This window comes from Herpailurus yagouaroundi, unplaced genomic scaffold (assembly GCF_014898765.1).
Source record: "Herpailurus yagouaroundi ecotype Mexico unplaced genomic scaffold, PumYag 77, whole genome shotgun sequence".
In the NCBI taxonomy this organism is placed as follows: domain Eukaryota; kingdom Metazoa; phylum Chordata; class Mammalia; order Carnivora; family Felidae; genus Herpailurus; species Herpailurus yagouaroundi.
The window spans coordinates 94,573,227-94,584,902 of record NW_024412388.1 but is presented as its reverse complement, the minus strand read 5'-3'; the positions used below and the strand labels follow the sequence as shown (position 1 = coordinate 94,584,902).

Sequence of the window (11,676 nt, the reverse complement as noted above, 5' to 3'; positions counted from 1 at the left end):
TGGTTTAATACTGCGTAAAAGAGCTTTTCACTTGTTTTTCCCAAGTTACCTGTAATAATTGGGTTTGAATGGCCCATTTTTGTTGAGTCCCAGGTATTTTGCTTGGTCATCTGTCAGCTCTGTCAGGTGGGCATCAAATGATGGCAGGTGCAAGCTGGCAACATACTCATCTAGGAAGAACACAGTGATGGGGGAGCAGACCCCATTTCAACCTGCCTCTCAGAACATAACCTCCCCCAATTTTCATCTGAAGCTTTTTGAGAAAGAGGACAAGGAATGGAATAACTGCAAGCATCTACAACTCAAAATATTTGCTTAAAGAGCCCTCAAAGTTGCCTTTTTTGGCAGGGTACTCCCCCCTGCACATCCAGAGTGTGTTCAGAAAGGCATTTGCCAGGGTAACAAAATGGGGTGGGCTTGTTCCTCTGCATCCTTCTCTGGCAAAGCTTCTGGCTTTACCCCAGTGGCCAACATGCTATGTATCGCTCTCATCTTCCTGCAACAACTTCTTTAACTGAATTACACTCAAAGTACAGAACAAAGTAGACACCGGTAGCTCAAAAGACCTTTGTGTCATTAAGATTTATTTAGAATAACATCCATAAGGGCCTTGAATTTTAGGATCATTGATTTCTAAGGCAGCTGGTGCAAATTTATTACTCTTCCCTGGATAAACTTCCTGGGCTTTTATGAATATGAATTAAAGAAAAAAACTCAATCTGTTGGAGGAGATGAAAGCGAGAGGTCTTTCAGCTTTAATCAAGGGGACAGGGGCTGATCAATTATAGATGGGAGGTGGGCATCACTATTCAAGAAGGGAAAGAATCAGAGAGGACATGTTTTCCATATGAACGCAACACAGCTGTCCCCTAGAATCTCAGAGGTTGCGTTATTTACACAGAGGATGGACAATAAAACCTAAATTTGTTTCTGTTTCTCTCATCTTGGTCCCAGGCTGAAGTCACTAGTGGTAGGAATTTTACTGAACTTCATAAGGCTACTCAGACTAAGAGCATCTACCCTAAACCACCATGCTAAACACTTAGGCTCGTTAGTTGTAATTCTTACTACAATTCTGCACTGTATGTATTACTCTCACTTTATTGATGAAGAAACTGAGGCCCGTAGCGATTAGAACTTGTCCCGAGGTCCAGAAACCATGAGAGGTTAGGATGGGGATTACAACTCTGAGTCTAAATCTAATACTTTTCATGATAATCATTTCACCAAACCATTCAAGAGTCTGAAGATCGGTACAGGTTCCTACTGTTTCTCACTCACCCATCTTCTTAGGAAGCAGGTATACGTCTTGTTTGTATCGTCCCTCAGGTGCATTATAGAGTTCTATCAGTGCCAAAGCCTAGGTTGAGAGAAGAGGGTGAAAAAACACAGAAACACTTCTTAGACAGGGACACAAAAACAAAACTAGATGTAACAGGGTCTTGGGTAAGTACTACAGTGATGTATCATAGTGACAGCACCCAGGACTTGGCCTGTAATAACCACCACCACACATCGTAAAAGGATTTGCTGCTGTTTTTGTTTAGTTCCTAATAAAAGAACACACTAAATACAACTAAGCCAGAACACTACATTCTCAGCTAACACAGCCAACTTAAAGGGACACAAACTCCAAGTCTGCCTGACTGAAGACTCTTCTACACTCGAGAAAGCCTGTCTTGCCCACCCACGACCTGAAACGTGTTGAAAAGAACGTAGCAGGGCACACTCTCATCGGAACTATGCCCGAGGCCCCGTCCCACTAATCCCAGGGCAGGAGAAGCAGGCATTTAGTCACATACCTGTGTTGTAGCTGTGATGGACAGAACAAAGGTGGGAACTGTGGAGCAGCTCAAATTGAGCAGACGACCCTGGAAAGGTAAGAGAGCCCTGGGATGAGTTTTGCTCCCCTTCGGGTTTCAGATTCCAGGGTCATCCAAGTTAACCAAATGCAACTCAGATGGTAGAGAAAGCATTACAGTTCCAGATCAGGACTCGAGATTTTATCTTATTTTCTTAAGTCCATCGGAGTAAGACAAATGAAGAATGAGCTGTGGTCAGGAAAGAGTATGTTACTTGGGAAAAGGTAGGTGTTTTTTTGAGTGGTTCTATGTTAGGGACCAGAAAACGTACGAAGGAGACTATCCAACGACAGAGTTCAGGGAAACATGGCATAACATTTCCTCCCTGCCCCTCCTCCTGCCGCAGATCTAACTACGGTGCCTGTGCCGCACTGCCAAAGCCTTTCCGAGTGCGTACCTCTGCCAGGAGGACGACGCGTTTGCCATCTGGCCAAATGACATGGTCCACCTGAGAACGCACTCGCTCCCATGTCAGCTCTGGAGTGCGGAGGCTGGTCTGAAAGGAAGACAGCACAGTTGACTGTGGCTCTGATGGAAGGAAGGGGAAAAAGGCCTTGCGGTCAATGAATGAGAGAAACCATACCACATCAATTTCCGTGTTGGAGTGGCCCATATTGCACACGATACAACTGTTTTTCATGCGGTCCAAGTGCTCCCGTGTCACTACATTCTTATTTCCTAAAAATAAAGGGAGAGTGGCTGAAGGAGATGTTGAGCAACAAAGGTACCAACCGGCTTTCAGTAGAAGATGGGAAAGAGGAGTTTCACTGCATGAAAGGGCATGTATACTCTGTGAGAAAAGTGTATGCTGCATAACTGCTCTTCAGGCTCACTGATTTGGTTTTAAGATTCAACTGTATAAAAAGCCATCAGGGAAAAAGTCTCTTTGTTCTGGAAAACACTGAGGTTCTGATCGCTTATGCTAGTTCTGAGACTTCTACTCCGAGCACAGGCCTCCCCTACTTTATGTGACGGTCAGACCATTTTCACGATCTGGCCTCAGAGTTACCACTCCTCCACGCACCTCGGAGCACGGACACTTACCCGTGCAAGTTATTACGACATCAACTTGCCGGATGACTTCATTTAGCTTTACAACCCTGAACCCATCCATGCTGGAAGAAAAGGAAGGAACGTTATGAGCAAAGCAAGGAAGCAGTGGGACAGAAGCTGGTCACAAAATGAGACTGCTAAATTCCCTTGCAAAGTCAGGTCCAGGGCTACCTCACAGGGATGATAAGTGACAAGCTGTGCTAAACTACAGACTGGCCTCTTCAGACTCCCCAAGACTCCATTCAGGAAGGGAAAATGCCAAGAAGCTCCCGGGGTGCCCTGGGATTACAATGGAGGGAACAGAGCCATCCTAGCCTTCTCTTCCTCGGAGAGATTTCTGCAAGGAATGGTTAATACGATCCATCATGAACTCTCAGAAGCACGAAGTACTGGGGTCAATCTAATCGTATCATCACTCTGTTCTTACCAGGCCTGCAGAGCACAGATGGGGTCAATTTCTGTGATGTAGACAATCGCTCCAAGGGCCTTGAGAGCAGCACAGCAGCCCTTTCCCACCTGCAGCACGTAAGAAAGAAGTCAGGGTGACAGGTCCATCACGGCATGGGTACTGGGGCAGGTAGGCTCTTCGGGAGATGGGGATGAACCTCCCTGAAATCACCATCTAGTGAGCCCTTGCGGGGATGCTCCAATCCAAGCAGAGCAGAAACAGATCCAGATTATGCTGTGACCCTTAGTCAGAGAGGTGATTTAGCGGACACTCACATTTCATAACAAGGGCTGGGGCTTGGGATGGTAAAAGAAATCAGGAGATCAAATAGGTGTTACCATTAGGAAAACAAAACCAAGGAAGAGCAACTGTAACCTCTCCTATCTTAGTCCAGAAAAACTTGATTAACTCTCATCTAAGATGCATCTAACTCAAGGAAAGCCCAGCAGCTCGGGGAACTTCCGTGGGTCACAGATGACAACAAAATCTCCTTCACCTTTTCTAGTTTACAGATAATCAACTATGTATCACTTTGGGTCCCACCCTTCACTCCAATACCAGGGCACTTGTGTGGCTAAAATGCTACATATTCACTCGAATTAAGTCTCATAAAAAGTAACTGTTATGGGGGGGAGGGGGCGGGTGATGCCCACATTCCATTCTACAAGACAACGCGGTGAGATCTGAAGATTCGAGTCATTTTGTGCATCTCTATTCCTAAGTCTGAATAAAACACTTTTGCTATTATTTTGAGATACATTATCTAAAAGCATGTTTTAACCTCACAGCAGTGACCATCCTGACAGCACAAATCTCCTGCACTCAACATTTCTGGTAAGTCTACGAAAAGACACACTGAGGCCCAGCTATTTACCTCACCATAGCCACACACCACCACTTGTTTCCCACCAAACATCACATCTGTGGTCCTCTTCAGGCTGTGGAAAACAGACAAGGGCTCAACTTAAACATTATTAGCCCAAACACAGTCCCTCTGCACACAATTAAAAGAACTCTGGCTGGAAGCTGCCTGGGCTCGGTATGAAATGGACCCCTCTGACAAACCTTTAAAGCCAAAGGAAGACCATGGGACAAGACTGGAGTGGTATCAGATTAACACTGCAACCCAACCCAGATCTGTCCCCTGTAAGTCTGAGTATCTCTACATTTCAACTCACCCATCCAAAATGGACTCTCGGCAGCAGTACAAGTTATCAAACTTCTGTTTGGTAACAGAATCATTGACATTCATGGCCGGAACACAGAGCTTCCCAGCTTTGGAGAGCTGATATAGCCTAAAGGGAGAAGAAGCCACAAAAACAAACAAAAACAAAGTTAGCTGATGAAACAATATGCAGCAAAATCTGCCTAATTCTCTTCAAGCTTCATGCTGCCCTCCCCAAGGACATTAGTAACCAAGATCATTTCCTTGTCATCCCTCCTCACACTTCTTTTCATTTTCTCTCCCCCTTAGCCCTCCCCCCCTTTTTTTGGAAGGGAAAAAAACCACTTTCCATTGAAGAAATTTACTTCTCTTCCATAAAAGGGGATGTATTTCCTTAGACCAGCATTTTCTCAATATATATAAAAAAACATGCCAACCCCTGATAAACAAAGATTATCAATGACTCTGCTTTGGTTCCCTCCGTGTGCGTGTGTGAGCATGTGCGATGTGCTCCCAACTGAGAAACACTCTTTTAGATAGAGATCTTTTAGATTTTCCGACAAGCCAAGAATATTTTGCCCAGTTTTGCTTTTTGTAGTGTGTATAATGTATACTTTTACAATAGGATTTTTTTTTATATTTCAAATATAAAATTATAATACAATATTGAATACAGTTTTTCCAGATATATTCACTCCCTACACCTCCCAGCGTTGGCTGAGACTCACAGTGGGTTAAGTGGGAAAGAAAAATGTGTGAACGAGAACCTGAGATAACTTCCTCTTAGGGCCTCCTGGATTCTTCAAAAGGAAAAACTCAGAAGTTTTATCTAATGAAGATACTCCCAATTTAGTTACAAGTCTGAAACACAGCCCTAAAGCCTGACAGAGACCAGAAGAATTTGCTGAGGCAAGAACACAAGGGGCAGCTACTCCAGAATCTGTTACCTGTGAACACCAGTCACGCTCTCTTCCACAATGCCTCGGATCTTCTTAAACACGTTTGGATACTTCTTATAAACCCAGTGGGTTAAGTCTCCCCCATCATCCAGGATCTATAGAACAGCCAGAAGACTTCTATGGGCATTCAGGCTGCTAGAGCTGGGGGGAACTTTGAACCCACTTTCTGTACTAGTAAGAGAGCCCTGTATGTTTTGGAAGAGCACTCCTCAGAGCTCCTTAGAGCAGGTTTAGACAGTGGAAACACAGTCAAATTTGTCGGTGTAAATGGTTAAAAGGATTCCTAAGTTTGTTCTTGGCTAGAGGGAAGAGTATTAGGCTAATCATAGACTCGTTTTTAGTCTAGAGTCTTGAAATATATAACTCCTTGGAATGCAAAAGGAGAGCTGGGGCAGGAAGGAAAGAAACCAGAATCCTATTCCAAAGAGGTACCACATTACTTCTTTCTATTTCTTTCTGCTGTGTTTGAGCCACACGTGTTCACTTTAGTCTTACCCTTCCCCCACCTTTCCATTCAGTACTCCGACCCATTCTGAATAGGTTATCAAGCAACAAAGTAAGTGCATGAAGAACAAACATCCAAAACATATTTAGGGAACCATGCTTTGAGGGAAAAAAGGAAACAAATCTGTGGTCAAAGTGTAGGATGAATATGTATCATTACCATGTTAGCTTGCCAACCATCCATGTTCACACAGCGGTCAATACACCACCAGAAGTCATCTTCCGACTCGCCCTTCCAAGCAAACACGGCAACTCCTGTAGGGATGGGAACAGATCAGCTGACTCCTCCTTCCGGGAGTTCCCTATACCAATACCACTTTCTGAGATCCACGTGAAGAGAAAAAGGCTACAGAACCTATGTTGGAAAGGAAACAACTTCGAAGGGGCAAAAAGTCAAAAGAGCACCTTTAGTTGAGGAATCGGTAATGAATTTAAGAGATTTTTGTTTTAAAAATATTTTAGAACCTTAAAATGTTATTCTCTTTGGCCAAATTCACACTTGGAACTCTGTCCTAAGGAGATAAAATGAAGTGGGAATTAAAATAAAGTTGTTCACTGGAACATTATTCATATTAGCAAATATCTTAAAACAACCTAAATGTTTAACATGAGTATTGATAGTGAAGTAAAACCACGTGGCCATATGATTATTACAAATGATGCTATCAAGTTTTCAGTGACATGGAAAACTACTTCTGAAAATGTTGTATTTTAGGTTATAAAATTGTATACGTACAGAGATTTATTTATCTCTGTAAAAAGTGAACTGAAAAAAGGAAAAAATGTGTCAAATATCCCTGTGTACTAGGATTATTATTATTATTATTATTTTGGAAACGCCTCTAAATTTTCTGCAATAAACACCAGAAAAAGGTAAACAAGAAAAACAGAACTATTATAAAATTGCTGAGGATCTCAAGGAGACGGGAGGTCCTTCAAGAAACTTCATGGTTCTGGAACGCCTGGGTGGCTCAGTTGGTTAAGCCTCCAACTTCGGCTCAGGTCATGATCTCATAGTTTGTGGCTTCGAGTTCCACATCGGGCCCTGTGCTGACAGCTCAGATCCTGGAGCCTGCTTTGCATTCTGTGTCTCCCTCTCTCTGCCCCTTCCCACTCATGCTCTGCCCTTCCCTCTCTCAAAAATAAATAAACATTAAAAAAAAAAAAAATTTCATGGTGGTTTTCTTCTGAACATTTTAACAATAAAAATTGTTTTATGCTTAAGTGAACTTACAAGCAGTCGACAATTATTCAATGAACTACTAATACAGAAGGCACTCCTTAACTTGTGTTCTCTCAAAAGTGATGAGCCTTTGGTGAAAAAAGACCAGCTGAACTTGTATACCTCACACAGTTGAATACTCTTCTTTGTTCACTTAACATTACAATTAAGCATTTCCCCATGTAATTAAGATTCTTTTCAAGGGTTGGTCATTCTTAATGACCATATGATATTTCATCACGGATATGGACCTTCATTTTATTACCCATTTTCTTCCTGTTGATATTCTTAATACCCTCCAAATTTTACAGCCCCTGGACATACATGATATTGTAAGGACTATTTTAATACATAAATACTACATTTAGATAATTATTTTGAGGCAAAGGTGGTGAAAAAGCCAAACTTACCAGCCTCAGCCAGTGCTGCAGCCACTTCATTCTGAGTGGAGTAGATGTTGCAAGCAGACCAGCGGCACTGGGCCCCCAGGGCACAGAGTGTCTCAATCAACACCTATGCAGATAGGGAGCAAGAAAGGGTGAGAAAGAGGAGGGCCAGATAGGAGTGGCATGTGTGGGAACAGTACGGGCAACTCTGCAGCAACCTAGCCGCACTGTGACATTACAGAAGGTATAATCCAGCGAGGCAGCACACTGGCATCTAACTTCACCCAAAAGATGTGCTCCTAAAAGTCATTACATTTTCCTAACAATCATGTTTTTGCAACTCTAGATCTCCTGAAGTCAGGTTATGATTATACGTATGTATACAAAGAAGAAAACCCCATTATTGGGTAACAGGAGGCCCCACCTGATGGTCATTTGCATTTGGAGACTGGATAGATAGGGAAGGAAAAGCAAGTAAAAAGAGTTTGTTTTTTTCTCCTCATCACGAGTCCCTCCTTTTTCTCCCAGCAAACTCACCGCTGTCTGGGCTGTGATGTGTGTACAGCCCACTATTTTAGCACCAGCCAAGGGCTTCTCCCCCTGAGCACGTTTCCTGAGTGAAATCAGAGCAGACATGTCTGTGAAAGAACAGAGGATTTGAGCCAGGCCTGCACCAGCAATATCACCAATTCCTGCCCCAGCAACATCTAGGGCTGGTCTGTATCTGTTGAGATATCGCAAGATAAGGTAGAAAAACTCTTTAAGTATATTTCCTGGATGAATTGGCAGCTTCAACAGCAGAACAACAGTGGGGAGCTGCCAGCCAATCACCTGGAATTTCTTTTTCACTGTTTCAGCCTTGTGTACAGAGGGCTGAATGGAGAATGAAGTAACTTCTCAAATCTGATCCAAATGGAGGGTGAGTCTCCTCATTCATTTGGGAGAAGGGGGAAATGGTTATGGCAGTGGCTAATGGGCTCCTATATATAATCATCAGACCAGGAAGGAAGACTTCACCCTCAGCAGACGAGCACTTGTTTCTCTCTGCTACCAAAGCCCATTCTGTCAGTCTGTCTGGTTTCTGTACTACCCCCTCCCAGTACAGAGCATGCCTATAGTGGGAAAGCAACAAGAGTAAAAAGACTGTACCAGGAATGGGGTCGGTGAGGAAACCAAGTTTAACTGTCAGTCACTTTTACTCTAGCTCCAGCAGAGGGTGCTCAGGACCAGAGACCAAAGGAGACCCTAGGCGACCACATCCTTAGCTGAAAACCCTCCCACATTTGCCGCTTCTGGGAAATGTGGGTCTCTGAGATTGGCAGCTATGGTAGGATCCCGCAGAACTAACCACCGTGTAGTGTTCTGGGACTTGCTGACTCCACAGGCAGATCTCCGAATATGGTGTCATGGGGGAGGAAAACAGAAACTACACTGTGTAATTACTATGTGCTGAGAACAGGAAGCAAGGAGAACAAGAACCCTGAGGCTCCGGCTCCAACAGAGAGATCTGCTTGTACAAGAATCCGGAACACTGAACGTTCCCAGAGGATTTTTCAAGTTAGTTTTCAAGTGTGAAGTTGTCTATGGATCCTGATGACCAGCAACTGGGTTGCTTCTGGTCCCCTACCACTCCCTTTCTTTACCTTGCTCAGCAATCTCAATCTCCCGGCGTCCAAATTCTGCCTGCTTGATGTTCTTCACACAGAAATTGCTGCTGCCCTTGGAGTTGGTTTGCTGCTTCTCTCGGGGGGAAACCTCATCATCAGAGCTATCTGTGTAGGACGCAGCTGGAGCCAGAAGAGAAAGAAACAAGGATAGGAGAACCTCAATAGCCCCCAACTCCACAAAGCACACTCCCCAAAGGACTCATTTAAGTCAAGTGAACTCTTAACTGCGGCCATCTTTTACGTCACCCTCAGCTCTACTCCTCCAGAATAACAGAGGAATGCGATTGTTGGGGATCTTTCAGTGTTGTGGCCCCTCTATCCACGCTGATGATACTGTGCCATTACTGCTTGTAACAAGAAGCTACTGATCCCAATTCTGCACCGGCCCTCGTGAATCCCAAGATAACAGGGGCACCTGGTCCCGACCTGGACTGGAATCAGACATGGCAAAAATGGAAGAATAACTTAGGGCATATAAGGAATGCAATTTCTGTAGATCACTGGTTTTCAAACTGAAGCATCTAAAGCACTCATCAGAATTACATGGAAGGTCAAAATACAAATGGCTAGGCCCCACCGCCAGAAATTCCCATTCAGTAGGTCTCAGATAGGACCCAAGAATTAGCATTTCTAACAAGTTCCCAGCTGTTGCTGACAGTGCTGTTCAGAAAACCACATTCACAGAACCACTAATATGGATGACAGCGACAAGAAAATCTTACAAGGGATTTTATACTAGGTTGTGCTCAAAGAATACAGAGAAGGAAAGAAAGGACTCAGAAGGTGAGCAGCTCTGGTTCTACTGTCAGCCCTAAGATCCCTCAAGATGTTCAACATTAAAAAAGCAGCTTCATATAAAGGCTAAAAATGTCCTTTCAGACAGATATGCAGGAAGGCATATAATAATCACTCCCCGACTCTTAAATCACCTCTTTCTTCTCTGAATCGAGTATTTCCTGATCTTGATCTCAGCCGGTATGTCAGGTCTCTCACTGTCTCCTACATACTACTTGCTAACACAAATACTCCTAAAGGTATCTGTCCCACTAGAGCAGTTTAACTGTATCACAAAGTTTTTAAAAATGCCCTGACAGGTTCCTGTTAACACATGGCCGTCAAGATCTTTGAGGACTTCGTTAAAGCTTTCTTCACTCACTCCTTTCTTCCTCTTTTAACTCAGCCTTTCACAATTAATTCTTTCTTAGCTGTGATCAGCCCGTTTATGACCCCCAGTCGTTTGTACCTGTCACTCCAAGACACCTTTTGTTTATAACAGCCATTATATTTGGAACCTTTTCTTGTACACAGGCCCACAGCGACTCTGTATATTCATTTATTTCAGTACTTAACCCTGTGTACCACCCTTTGTTCTCATCTGCCTATCTTATTTACACTGGGTTATCAGCGGCACAGAACAAAAGGACAAGTTTTTAAAAATGTGTTTACTTGTTTGTTTTTTCACATTCCTTTTACCTTGAGCGCAGTCCTTAATGTTGATACCATAGGGGTGCCTGGGGGGCTCAGTCAGTTGAGCACTGGACTCTTGATTTCAGCTCAGGTCACGCTTCTCACAGTTCCTGAGATCAAGCCCCACATCAGGCTCTGTGCTGACAGAGTGGAGCCTGCTTGGGATTCTCTCTCTCTTTCTCTTTCTCTCTGCCCCTCCCCTGCTCATGCTCACATGCTCTCTCTCAAAATAAATAAATAAGCTTAAAAAAAATAACAATACCATACAAATAGTATTCTGGCAAAAGTCAACAAATGGGTTTTGGTACAAATCCCTTTGTAGACACTAACGGCAATCTATGACCTTGGGCAAGCCTCTGAACCTCTTGACGATGTTTCCTCAGTTGAAAAATGAGGTGGGCTTAGGTTGGATGTCCCTGTGGATCTTCCAGTACTCAAATCCTAAATTCTATATCTTTTTCCACATTAACTTTCTAGTAGCCCATCTAAAGTTGAGAAGGGCACAATTAAAAAAAAAAAAAAGGCTACTTACATAGGGTTAAAATAGGTTATGGGAACTAGAAAGAAACAGAACTAGAGACACATTATAGTAGTTTGAACCTTTCCTATTCGAAAGGTTAACAGGGGAGGACACTTCAACATAAAGGGTAACCTAGTGAATGAAAGGAGCCAAAATACTAGTTTTTATTGTCACAATTCAAGCAGTCTTGGAGCCGAGAAAGAAAAAGTCAGGTGGCAGGGTGTATCTTATACGACCAAATTAGAAATTATACTTCCAGGGGCGCCTGGGTGGCGCAGTCGGTTAAGCGTCCGACTTCAGCCAGGTCACGATCTCGCGCTCCGTGGGTTCGAGCCCCGCGTCGGGCTCTGGGCTGATGGCTCAGAGCCTGGAGCCTGTTTCCGATTCTGTGTCTCCCTCTCTCTCTGCCCCTCCCCCGTTCAT

At 43.7% G+C, this 11,676-nt stretch overlaps 1 protein-coding gene across 2 annotated transcripts in view; it reads right to left on the bottom strand.

The window, feature by feature from the left end:
• The window catches only part of AHCYL1 (adenosylhomocysteinase like 1), a 38,877-nt gene that overhangs the window by 2,513 nt on the left and 24,688 nt on the right, over positions 1 to 11,676 (bottom strand). Inside the window, exons 3-16 of one of the 2 annotated variants that reach the window (XM_040471249.1) lie at positions 9,243 to 9,386; positions 8,137 to 8,237; positions 7,624 to 7,726; positions 6,152 to 6,246; positions 5,476 to 5,582; positions 4,542 to 4,658; positions 4,238 to 4,301; positions 3,343 to 3,431; positions 2,907 to 2,977; positions 2,446 to 2,540; positions 2,260 to 2,358; positions 1,803 to 1,871; positions 1,282 to 1,360; positions 50 to 170 (exon numbers count right to left, since the gene is read on the bottom strand). In XM_040471249.1, coding sequence (XP_040327183.1) covers positions 50 to 170; positions 1,282 to 1,360; positions 1,803 to 1,871; positions 2,260 to 2,358; positions 2,446 to 2,540; positions 2,907 to 2,977; positions 3,343 to 3,431; positions 4,238 to 4,301; positions 4,542 to 4,658; positions 5,476 to 5,582; positions 6,152 to 6,246; positions 7,624 to 7,726; positions 8,137 to 8,237; positions 9,243 to 9,386 — 1,354 coding nt within the window. Of the gene's footprint in view, positions 1 to 45; positions 171 to 1,281; positions 1,361 to 1,802; positions 1,872 to 2,259; positions 2,359 to 2,445; positions 2,541 to 2,906; positions 2,978 to 3,342; positions 3,432 to 4,237; positions 4,302 to 4,541; positions 4,659 to 5,475; positions 5,583 to 6,151; positions 6,247 to 7,623; positions 7,727 to 8,136; positions 8,238 to 9,242; positions 9,387 to 11,676 lie in introns of those variants that run through there. The other variant, XM_040471250.1, reaches the window with a different exon arrangement.